Here is a 13,083-nt window from a genome sequence, read left to right on the forward strand (position 1 = left end):
AAACTTCCCCAAGGAAGTTTGTGAGGTTTTTTGGAACTTTTTTGAACAACCACATGGTAAGACAAAGAAACACACCTGTTCTCAACTCTAACCTTGCTACACACACACGTGCCAGAGGCCAGGGAGGCAAGATTAGATAACCTTTCGCCCTGGAGGGGATGGGTTTCCTCTTTTACCGTGAGCAACTAGAAAATAAGCCCAATTCAAGAAGGAGAGAGAAAACTTTCCATTTTAGGCACTTCTGAACAACCCCACCCCACCCCCTATACAGTCTTCCATAGAACCAGCTTCCAAAGGAGATGGGGGTGAGTGATCACATGCATAAAAAAGTAGGAGAAAAGCTACTGTAAATAAGACCATTAGAAGAGCCTTGCAAATCCCAGCAAACCCCACAGCTCCTAAGCTCATTAAGATTGGATGCAGTTCAGCCTCAATTTCTACCTTCTCTGCTTTGTGCTAATCTCCTTTCACCACACACACATCGCTTTCTCTCTGCTTTATTACCATACCTTATAGCAACATACACTAGGGGAATCCTCTTAGCCACTCTGTGCCTTGCAGAAGAGAGCCCTGCTTTTCAATAATGGAACTTCCAAACCCTTTAACCCCTCCATTGGAGGGACCGTTAGCAAAGACTAGGGTTGGAAGGGATTCCGAAAAAGGTGGAGGTTCTGCTCTTGAAAAGGTGACAGCTTAGAATCTTACTCCCCTCAGGGAACAATGGCTTTATTCTTACAGAGGACTAGCACCCCTGCGCTGGCCCTAGCACTACCCAGACAATTCTCTTACCTTTCCCCAAACCCATAAACCCAAAGCAAAAATACCTCACATATGGAAGACTTGGATCCAGATTTGGTGCGGGACATGAAGACACTCAGGAGTCTCATTACTACCAGATGGACTTCATTCAGGGCGCTGCGCTCATTCTTCTTGGAGACATCCTGCAGGCCAAAGCATAAGCCCAGAAACCTCTACTTACTTGATGCTTGAGGTATCCTCTGAACAAGATCCCTTCAAATCAAGCCCATCAGCCCTAAAGTGTTCCTTAGATTGAATCAGACACAAAACAACCCCCAGTATATCCATGGACTATACATGGGGTACCCAGAGCCCGATATACTTAGGAGGTCATATTAAGATATGAACAACTAATTTGATGTTTTCACCTCACTGAGCACTAAAGGTCCATGAGGGTAAGAACTTCATCTTTGCCCTCAACTATGCTCAGAGTCCAAAACTATACTCGGGCCAAAGCAGACCCTGAATACACTTCTGTTGACTCAACAGAACTGGAGCCCTCAGTGGATGGTTACCCCTTAAAATAAGGTGAAGTTGCTCTATGAAACAAATGGGAACCTGAGGAAGTATCTCAGCCAATCCTGTTTCTCACACAGATTGCCTCTCAGATTTTACCTTTTTATCCATACCCAACTCAGCAATAAGCTGGGAGAGCAGGTTATCTAGGGCCCCCTTATCTTTCTCATCTTCTCCATCCAGATCTGTAGTGAGCATTAGAATGACCTAGAAGTCAAAGAGAGAAAACACAAAACCCAATTTCCTAAAGAAGAACGACTCGAAATACGGGGTGTTTCAGAAGAAACCCTCATCTTCCTGACATCCCTATCAATCATAACTGTAATCCATTACAGCGTTCTAAATTCCCAGTATCCAAAGCTTCAGTGTTCAGAGTCAGAAAAGTCAAATTCTGATATATGCCACACTTGACGTTACAAAAAATGTTTTGTAAAAAGTTTGTAAAATTAATGGACTAACCTATATTATATCCAAGCAAAGCAGCTTGAGAAAAGGTGGTACACTGAACTAAGAATTAAAGAACAGTTTTGAATCTGAGGAAGACAGCTAGTGAGTGGAAGAACAGCTATTAGCCCACTAATATCAACGAAGAAACTAGAGACTCAGAATCTCAGGAGCGGGCTTTGCACCGGCTCTGTCAATAACTACCTGGAAGAACTTGCGCACTGAAAAAATTCTCTGACCCTTAGCCTTCTCATTTATAAAATGAAGAGCTATAATTTGTAGCTCAAAAATTAAATTGCATTATTCTGTGGCCTAACACCAAACGAAGGCTTCCAGGTCCTCTGCAACAGAGATGCGGGCATGCTTAAGGGTAGTCCAATCATGACCTGACAGAGACCCAGGTGAGTTAAGAGATACCTGCATGTACGGGATGGCCCGGACACCCCCAACGTTGCGTAACTGAGGCAGGGTCTGCAGTAATCTCTCCAACAGCATTAGACGGACCATGTGCAGCCTAAAAGGGTGAGGAAAAGATAGAAAACATGAGCTGTACTCCAACAGAAACCAGCTGAATATAGTTCCCTTCCCACTCCAACCCTGCTACCAAGGTCAACAAGAAGCCTAATGCTTAGGAACAATCTCCAGCATTAAAAAAAAAAGTTAAGAACTGCCTACTTGGTATGCCGGTCAGCAACACAGAAGGAGAGATCTCACTCTGTTAAAAGAAAGCAAAACTATTCCAAAATACAACTGATGGCACTGAAAGAAATCCTACTACAGGAAAGTTCAAAGTATTTCCCAAGCCTCCAGGCCCTGGTAGTTCTCAGTTTCAAAGTCAAAGCTCCAACTGCAAGATTTATGGCTTTTTTCTAGTATGCGGCCCTATTGTGCCTCCAGACATTATTTTCTAGAATTCTTCTATATACAAATTCTGTATCACCCAGCTGCAGTGACCCAGCCCTTTCTTTCTCACGTTTCCCAAATTCTTATAAAGTCCAGTCACTGCTCTACTGTCTCACACCTTGTCCACCATCTTCCTAATACAATATTCTGTTTCAACGTCACACTCTCCTACTGGACCCATGAGTTTTCCCATATAATCAATTGGCCATTACCTAGCCTTCATCTGCAGATATACAGCTGACCTTCTGTACTAAGTATGTGCCCCTGGATCTCTAGCTAATATACTGATTCAAGAGGATGATGAAAATTAATTAAGGTCCTGCTGACAATTTGGTTGCCAGTCTCCCCTAATACACAATCTCATACAGATTAAGAATATAGTTGCTGAATAAATCAATGGATTCACTTTCATAATTAGTAAATGGTCCTTGTCTCATTTTTATCTTAGAGATTATTTGTAAGAAACCACTCGCCTATTTTTTTTTTTTTTAATGTGTGATTTTCACGTGTTACATATCTTAGCAGGTATCCAGAATATTTTCTTTTTCTTTTCTTAAAAAGAAAATTTTTTTAAATACAAAAAAGGACCAAAAAAATTGTTTTAAAGAAAACAGCTGGGCATGATGGTGTGCCTCTAATCCCAGCAATTCAGGAGACTAAGAAGGGAGGATTGGTTGAGCCCAGGAATTCAAAGATGCAGTGAGCTATGACCACACCACTGCACTCCAGCCTGGGCAACAGAGCTAAAGTGAGCTACTGTACCCAGCCCAGAATCTTTTCAAAATAATACAAGTCTGGATGAAAGTACAGGGTCTAGGGTTGGGTGTGGTAGCTCATGTCTATAATCCCAACACTTGGAGGCTGAGGCAGGAGTTCAAGACCAGCCAGGGAAACATAGCAAGACCTCATCTCTACAAAAAAGTAAAAAATTAGCCAGACGTGGTGCCATGTGCCTATAGTCCTGCCTCAGGAAGATCACTTGATCCCAGGAGTTCAAGGTTACAGTGAGCCATGATCATGCCACTGCACTCCAGTCTGAACAACAGAGCAAGACCCTGTCTCTAAAAAAAGAATGAATGAAAGAAAATATGGGGTCTTACGTGAATTATAAATTATTATGATTCTAAAAAGAACTCAAAGGAATGAGCTAACTGTTCTTCAGAACACCATGCACGTGTCTGTTAATAATTAGCCAAGCTAGGTGGGGACTACAAATGATTTAAGAATTGTTCAAAGATGGACCAGGTACAAGTGAGGAAAGGTGAGATGATAGCAGCAGTTCAACAGTTTCAACATAAAACATAAGACAGATTTGTTTTGAGATGGATTAATATCTTCAGATTTGGAGACCATACACGCAAATATACACACATGAAGAAAAAGTCAACAAAATGAGCAGAGTCTAGACTTGGACCAAGATCACAGCAGAATATTTTCAAACATCATTCATTCATTCATTTTGTTTCCTGAGCCTAGGACACCCTGTTGCCCAGGCTGGAGTGCAGTGGCACAATCACAGCTCAGTGCAGTCTTGACTTCCTGGACTCAAGAGATCCTTCCACCTCAGGATCCTGAGTAGCTGGTACCACTGGCGCATGCCATCATGCCCGGCTAATTTTTTTATTTTTTGTAGAGACAGGGTCTCCCTGTGTTGCCCAGGCTGATCTCAAACTCCTGGGCTCAAGCGATCGTCCCACTTCAGCCTCCCAAAGTGCTGGGATTACAAGTATAAGCCACCAGACCCAACCTATTTTCAAACTCTTACACAGTACTCCTAAAACTTTAAAAAAAAAAAAGAAAAAGTAAACACAGCACCAAAAACTGCAGTTTCCTTTTCTTTAGTGACTTAAAGTAAAATTCTGTTTTATTTAAAATAATTCATGTTTCGACTAAGCAAAGACAGAAAATAAAACCAAAAAAATTTTAAATAATTCATTAACCAATTATTTAATTAACTTATTCATGAAAAAAGGTTAACTTAAAACCACTATAGAGAATTCCATTATCAATATGGCTAGGTTACCTAAATTCACCCTCTTCCTAAAAACAAATGAAAATCCTAAGAAGATATAACACCATTTTAGAAGCAGTGATGAGTCTCAAGAGATTTTTAAAAAAAAATCTACAATCCACCTGGTTCATGCCTGTAATCCCAGCACTTTGTGAGGCCGAGGTGGGCAGATCCTCTGAGGTCAAAAGTTCAAGACCAACCTGACCAACATGGAGAAACCCCATCTCTACTAAAAATACAAAATTAGCCGGGCGTGGTCACACATGCCTGTAATCCTAGCTACTTGGGAGGCTGAGGCAGGTGAATCACTTGAACCTGGGAGGCAAAGGTTGCAGTGAGCCAAGATCATGCCAATGCACTCCAGCCTGGGCAACAAGAGTGAAACTACGTCTCAAAAAACAAACAAACAAAAAAATCTACAATCACCCGGCATGTTCCCAACCATGGTAAAATTAAACTATAAACCAATAACAAAAAGATAAATAGAAAATTCCCAAATGTTTAGAAATTTAGTAACATACTTTTAAATATCCCATGGGCCAAAGACTAAATTACAACAGAATATAGAAAACAATTTGAATTGAACAGCATTGAAAATACATTATCAAAACACAACATTATCAAAATATGTGAGCTGCAGCCAAAGCAAGATTAAGATGGAATTTTAGAAAAAATACGTTGTTTCAAATATGGTTGGTTTTTTTGTTTGTTTGTTTGAGATGGTGTCTCACTCTGTCACCCAGGCTGGAGTACAGTGGCATGATCTCGGCTCATAGCAACCTCCGCCTCCCACGTTCAAGCAATTCTCCTATCTCAGCGTCCCAAGTAGCCAAGATTACAGGTGCACTCCACCATGCAAGGCTAATTTTTATATCTTTAGTAGAGACAGGGTTTTGCTTTGTTGGCCAGGCTGGTTTTGAACTCCTGGCCTCAAGTGATCAGCCCACCTCAGCCTCCCAAAATGATGGGATTACAGGCGTGAGCCACCGCACCTAGCCGAATATGTATTTTTAAAGTAGGTTTAAAATACATATGATTAAATGATTTAGGTTTGTATCTCATGAGCCAGAGATAGAACAGGAACAACAGAACAACAACAACAACAAAAAATAGTAAAAAATGGTAAATAGCAAAAGAAAGGAAATAATAAAAAGCAGGAATAAAATAGAAAGCAGACATACAACAGAAAAAAACCAGAACCAAAAGCCAGTTCTTTCAAATAAAGTTGATAACTCCTAGCAAGACTGACAAAGAATAAGTCACCATTGTCAGAAATGAAAAAAGGCAAATCACTACAGATTGTCAAGACATTAAAAAGATGAGAAAAAAAAAATATGAACAGGTTTATGCCAGTAAAACTGACAACTTTAATAAAATCAACAAATTCCTTTTAAAATACAATATACCAAAATTGAAACCAAAATAAATAAAAATAATTCTCTAGCATTTAAAGAATAAACCTAATTTTAAATCTTCCCTTACATAAAGTCCAGACTCAGATGACTTCACTGGTAAATTTCTCTAAGAATTTATGAAAGAAAGAACACTAATCTTATACAAACTCTTCTAGAGCAAGAGAAAAGGGGATCATGCCCTGACTTATTTTATGACGCCAGAATAAGGTGAATATCAATCCCTGACAAAGACATCTCAAAGAAAAATGATAAGCCTAAACTAAAAATTAGCAAATCAGGTCACGTGATATAAAGGATAACACACCATGACTAAATAGGTTTAATCATAGAAAAATCAATTAATGTAATCTATAAACTTAAATAAAATAAAGAAGAAAAACCATATAAGTGATTCAATACATGAAACACAAGAAACTGGAAATCTTGAAAAACCCATTTAAGATAAAAATCTTCCAGCAAACTAGGAACAAAATTTCCTTAATCTGATAAATATCCATAAAAAACCCTTGCACTAACATCACACTTAATGAGAAAGTATTGAACCTTTTCACCCTGAGTTTGGGAATGAGATAATGTTCATCATCACCACTTCTTTCAACATTGTACAAGAGGTCCTAGCTAATGAAATAAGACAAGAAAAGAAAATTAAAAGGTACGAAGATTGGAATGAAAAACGTTAAACTGTTATTTGCAGGTGATAAGATTGTGGACGCAGAAAATCCACTAAAATCTATCATTAGAATAAATAAGTGAGCTGGGTGCAGTGGCTCACACCTGTAATCCCAACACTGGGAGGCTGAGGAAGGAAGATCACTTGAGTCCAGGAGTTCAAGACCAACTTGGGCAATAGTGAGATGCTGTTTCAACAAAAAAATAAATAAACAAATAAATAAATAAAATAAATACTAGGCCGGGTACGGTGGCTCACACCTGTTATCCCAGTACTTTGGGAGGCCAAGGTGGGTGGATCACCTGAGGTCGGGAGTTCGAGACCAGCCTGGCCAACATGATGAAACTCTGTCTCTACTAAAAATACAAAAATTAGCTGGGTGCCAGGTGTGGTGGCACATGCCTGTAATCCCAGCTACTCAGGAGGCTGAGGCATGAGAATCGCTTGAACCTGGAAAGTGGAGGTTGCAGTGAGCCGAGATTGTACCACCGCACTCCAGCCTGGGCAAGACACTCCAACCTCTGTCTCAAAAAAAAAAAAAAATTAAAAACAGCTGGGCATGGTTGCATGCACCTAGCTACCCAGGCAGGAGGATTCCTTGAGCCTAGGCATTTGAGGTTGCAAGGTGCTATGATTGTGCCACTGCATACCAGCCTGGGAAACAGAGTGAGACTCCGTCTCAAAAATAAATAAATAAATACAAACAACTGGGCATGCTGGCATGTGCCTAGTTACTCAGACAGATGAGGCAGGAGGATTCCTTGAGCCTAGGCATTCAAGGTTGCAGTGAGCTATCTATGATTGTGCACACCAGCCTGGGCAAGTAGGACTGTCTTAAAAGAAAAGAAAACAAGAAACAACAAGAATAAGTGAACTAAGAAAGATGATCAGATACAAAGTCAAAATAAAAGTAATAATGAGCTCACTAGCAATTAACAAGTTATTAAGCCAAAGATGTAAGCAGAATTCAGAGACAGATTTTAGGGAATTTTGAAATTTGACAAGTTAAGGCCAAGATGTTCTGAAGGCAACTTGACCCTCTGGTTGCCAGGACCTCACAGGGCATTTGGAATAGAAATAAAAGCAGAGGATCTTCCTTAAGTGGGGAAGGTTTTCATTTTTTTTTCTTTAGACCTCCTCTGTGGACAGTAGGGAAGGTCTTCAAAGAGAACCTCATAGAAGAACCACAGAAGGCTACACCCTCACTTTAAAAGTAAACAGTAATAAATGACTTCCCTTCACACTCTTCCCTGCACCTGCACCTCCCGCCCCACTCTAGCCTAGGAGCCTAAAAGAAAAACTACCTAACTGAAACCTTAACACTGAGAAGAGGGGAGGAGAAAATGAATAGCTGCTGAGAATATAATCCAGTTTATACATTTGTTTTCCTTTTAATGCTTTTGTGTCCTATTCAATAAATCTTCACCAAAGCCAAGTTATGAAGACATTTTGTCTTTTAAAAGTAAGAAGGTGTTACCCTTTGCATTTACATCTATAATTCAGTTGATTTTTGCATATAAGATCAGGTCAAGATTCATTTTATTCTATGTGCATTTCCAGCTGACCCATTATTATTTATCGAAAAAAACCCTCCTTTCCCCCATTGTACATAAGTGTCACCTTTGTTACAAATCAGATGACCAGGTATGTGTGAAGCTGTTTCTGAACTCCAGCCCATTCCACCAATCTATTTGTCTATCTTCATACCATTATCACATTGTCTTAATTACCGTAGCTTTATAATAAGTTATAGTTCTATAAAGTCCTCTAACTTTATGAATTTTCTTCAATATTGCCTTGGCTAATCCACATAAATGTTTGTATCAACTTGTCAATTTTAACACGTAACTCCAGCCAAAATTTATGACTAGGATTATATGGCTCTATATCAATTTGAAGACAATTATCTTCACAATGAGTCTTTCAATCCATAAACGTATTTCAATCCATAAATGTAGCTCTTCATTTATTTAGGTCTTTAACTTCTCTGAGATTGTGCAGTGTTCAGAGTAGAAGTCTTACATATCTTTCTAATTTATTGCTATGTATTTGATGTTTTTTAATGCTACTCAAATAGATCAAGAAATTTATAATAAGCACAAGGAACACAAAAGAAAAAGAGATTTTAAGAGACATGAAGAAGAGAATATGATGGTCTAACATCTATTTAACTGAAATCCCAGAAAGAAAAATAACAGAAAATAAGACAAAAAGAATATCTGATAAGATTAATAGATGAGATTTTTCCAAAATAAAAGACACTAGCCCACACATCCAAGAGTCCCAAATACTACTAAGCAAAACAAATGTAAAGAAATAAATCACATATCCTGGTAAAATTGCAAAAATAATGACAAATGAAGATCTTAAAAGTAGCAGTAAAGACATTACTTTCAAAGAAGCAACAGCTAAAATAGGAGCTGATTTCTCATTGGAAATAACAAAAGCCAGGAAATAATAGAATACCATTTTCAACTAGGGAGGTCGGGGGTGCTGCCAACCCAAAATTTTATACCCATCAAAAATACATCCTCAAATGTAAGTTCAATAAAGATATTTCCAGACCAACAAAATCTGAGATATTGTAAACCAGCAAACCTCCCTAAAGGGAAATCTAAATGATACAGTTCAGGAAAAAAATGATCCTGGATGGGAGGTCTCAGAGGCATAAAGAAATGTTAGGCACATAAAATGGTAAACATATGAGTAAAACTTCAACAAACACTGACCATATAAACTATAAAATCCTAAAGGCTTTAAGAAGACATTAAAAAAGTTAAAACACACAAAAATGATCATTTATATTGATAAGAAGGAGTAAAGTCTTCTAAGATCCTCATATTATTCAGAAGGTGTAGCTATTAGTTAAACTTCATTTTGAATAAGGTAAGTATGCAAGTTAAAATGCATAATATAACCACTGAAAGATTAAAAACAGAGTAAACAACTTCCAAACCTGCAGAGTTGGAGGAAAAAAGGAAAAAAACAGGAACAAAAAATTAGCAAGTCAACTCAAAGGAATGCCAACAAGGAAAGAAAAGGATACACATAGAACAAATAAGAAGCACAAAGTAATAGCAGACATCCATTCCAAATCTGTCAGCAATCAACATTAATTGTAAATGAACTCAACTATATCAACTAGAACACAAAAGTAGACTGGATTTTAAATTTTTTAAGTAAATTTTAAAAAAATCATAGAGACCAAGTTAACTGAACATAAGGGAATTAACCTAGAAATCACATTAAGAAAAATATTAGGAGATTTTTAAAAAACTCTATCAAGGCCGGGCGCGGTGGCTCAAGCCTGTAATCCCAGCACTTTGGGAGGCCGAGACGGGTGGATCACAAGGTCAGGAGATCGAGACCATCCTGGCTAACATGGTGAAACCCCGTCTCTATTAAGAAATACAAAAAACTAGCCAGGCGAGGTGGCGGGCGCCTGTAGTCCCAGCTAGTCGGGAGGCTGAGGCCGGAGAATGGTGTGAACCCGGGAGGCGGAGCTTGTAGTGAGCTGAGATACGGCCACTGCACTCCAGCCTGGGTGACAGAGCGGGACTCCGTCTCAAAAAAAAAAAAAAAAAAAAAAAAAAAAAAAAAAAAAAACTCTATCAAAATATCTATTAACAGAACCAGAGAAATTCATCCAGAGAAGTAAACGGCTTACATTCAAGCAGTAGGATATAGAGAATGTGGAAGGCACTCTTTGATGCCCCCTTTAAATGTCTCTGATGCCTGACTACATCAGGCACCATATTTTTTCCCTGATAGAAATCAGTTAGTTCAAAATTCTGGGCCAGGCACAGGGGCTCACACTCGTAATGCCAGCACTTCCGGAGGTGATGAGCGGATCATTTGAGCTCAGGAGTTCCAGATCAGCCTGGGCAACACGGCAAAACATCATCTCTACAAAAAATACAAAAATTGGCCAGGTGTGGTACCGCACACCTGTAGTCCCAGCTACTCGGGAGGCTGAGGTAGGAGGATCACCTGAGCCTGGGAGGTTGAGGCTGCAGTGAGCTGTGTTCACACCACTGCACTCCAGCCAGGGTGACAAGAGGGAGGATCCTGTCTCAAAAAAAAAAAAAAAAAAAAATTCTGACTTACCTATTTTTGCACTAATGTAACAACTACTGGCCTCAACAAATTCAACAAACATTATATCTTGAGTCTTATTTTTCAGGTTTGTCTTCTATTTCTCTAGTTACCTCTGGGATAAGAATACATTCACTTCACCAATCTAGCACCAAACTCCACCACAAAAATGGATTAGGATTTTATAGATCACTTTCAGTTTCAAAATGCTTCACCACTGGTATTTCTAGCCATAAGCATGTATTTGCTATGTCTTATTTCTCCTTCACCTTATGAACATGCTGAACAAGGAGCACTTCTAGGACACCTAATACGTATACCTAAATGTTGAGCCTCCAGCGGTGCCATTTGTAAAGAGGATGCCATACATTGAGTGTATGGATATTGATGAAACTGGAAAAATTTGAGTAAGAAAGACATGTTTTTATGACAATCACTTTACAGTCACTAAGATATTCAGAGGAGCCTTAAGAGAAAGACCACTTCCTATTCTCTGTAATTGATTTAATATAATTCTAAGACAAAGACCTAGAGCACTTCCTAAGATTTTAAACTGTTTCAGAAGTTTACACCTTAATATTTCAAAAGAAATATACTGTTATCACCACTCTACCTCCTACAACTGATCAGTCCTACTATTCCTGAAATAGTCTCAGATAGGCAAGTCTCTTAACTGTGGAGGACTAGGTTTTGACCTGTTGCTAGTGTGGACATCTCCTTCAGCTTCTCCTTCTCCTTCTCCCTCGGAGCCATCTCCCTCCTGGTGCCCAGTGGTGGTGCTGATGGCTCCAGTGCTTGAGCTGACACTTCCTGGTCCAGCCGGATGCCCCTCAGCTGTAGCATCGCCATAAGCACTGCTCCGGCCAGACACTAGAGGGAAATAGTTTAAAAAGCACAAATCAACTCCCAAAGCATGAAGGAACCCAGTGCATTCTAAAGCAGCAGCCAATAGATAATAACGGGTAGCATTAGACAGCAACTGGTAGTATTTTTTTCTTATACGTAAAGCTAAGTAAGACCCCACAGCACTGTGTTAAATCACTCTCACAGTAGCCATTAACCCTTCCCCGGTACATAAGACCCACCTATAAGAATAATCTTAATCTCAGATGCTAATACATTTCTATCTCATACTTCAGAGGAAACATACACTGACATGGGAATCTATAAATTATTAGCTGCTCTTAATCTCCTCTGTAAAAATTGTATCTGATTGCTACCCACGGACTGATATGGAAGGTCAAACCAAAATGGCTGTCATGTTCCCTCCTTCTAGAGTCCCACCTCATCAGCTAGTAGACTGTGGGGATGGTATGCTATGTGAACACATCAGATCATTAACAATAAGATCGCGTAAAAAAACCCTCCCCCAAATAAATAAGGAGCAGAAACCATAGGATAATGGGTTTCAAGGTGACACCATAACTGTTTTAGGCTAATCATGACTTAGAATTATGCACATCATCACAGTTTCAGAGAGGAAAAAAAAAAAAAAGAATTATGCATGTCAATGCTTTTTTTCCACTAACAGATAATTAGTAAATATCTGTAAAATATTTCAATACTAACCCCCTGAGCTTAAGCCATTGAACATTTGAAACTCGAAAGTTGAGGCCAAATGAATCCATAAGACTTTCAGAGAGTCCACAAGACTTTCAATGAGTCTCTATAACTTTTCTTTGCAAAAACCAACCCCAGGACCCAAGCAGAGATTCCTGTTTTGTCCCCACCCTCTGCCCCCCTCCATGGCACATTACCACTGTGCTCGCCAGCCACTGAGTCCACCGCACTGCCCCCGCTCTCCGAGCCCACACTACCACCGTGGTCAGCAGGAGAGGTCCGAAGGGTAGAACCATCTGTTGCTGCTGTGCTGCCCTCGTCGTCTGAGGCTGGAGCTGAGAGAGTAACGAGAGCTGTTACAGGTTAAAAAATAAAAAAATTAAAAAAAAAAAAAAGAGCCCTCCTTGGGATGAAAGCATCAAACCACATAGTGCATAGGACACAATGCAGTTTATATATCCTGTCGTCAAAGAAAAAAGGGAAAGATTTGCTTTGCTGGTTAATCGCTAACAGAAACAAACACTATACACGGTGCATTGCAAACAGTACTTAGACAGGAGTGAAGAAAACCCAGTTCACTGGGCATTTCCTTCGCTGTTTACATTACAGTGCAAGTTCAGTAAGAATCTGTGACATGGACGCTGAGTTTTCTAGCTAAAATGCTTCATGGT

At 39.4% G+C, this 13,083-nt stretch overlaps 1 protein-coding gene across 8 annotated transcripts in view; it reads right to left on the reverse strand.

The window, feature by feature from the left end:
- The window catches only part of UBR4 (ubiquitin protein ligase E3 component n-recognin 4), a 140,048-nt gene that overhangs the window by 54,849 nt on the left and 72,116 nt on the right, over positions 1–13,083 (reverse strand). For all 8 annotated transcript variants that reach the window (XM_050789741.1, XM_050789719.1, XM_050789742.1 and 5 more), the window contains 5 exons: positions 12,610–12,747; positions 11,548–11,722; positions 2,176–2,272; positions 1,414–1,521; positions 825–941 (listed from right to left, as the gene is read on the reverse strand). In XM_050789741.1, coding sequence (XP_050645698.1) covers positions 825–941; positions 1,414–1,521; positions 2,176–2,272; positions 11,548–11,722; positions 12,610–12,747 — 635 coding nt within the window. The remainder of the gene's footprint in view (positions 1–824; positions 942–1,413; positions 1,522–2,175; positions 2,273–11,547; positions 11,723–12,609; positions 12,748–13,083) is intronic.

This window comes from Macaca thibetana, chromosome 1 (assembly GCF_024542745.1).
Source record: "Macaca thibetana thibetana isolate TM-01 chromosome 1, ASM2454274v1, whole genome shotgun sequence".
NCBI lineage: Eukaryota > Metazoa > Chordata > Mammalia > Primates > Cercopithecidae > Macaca > Macaca thibetana.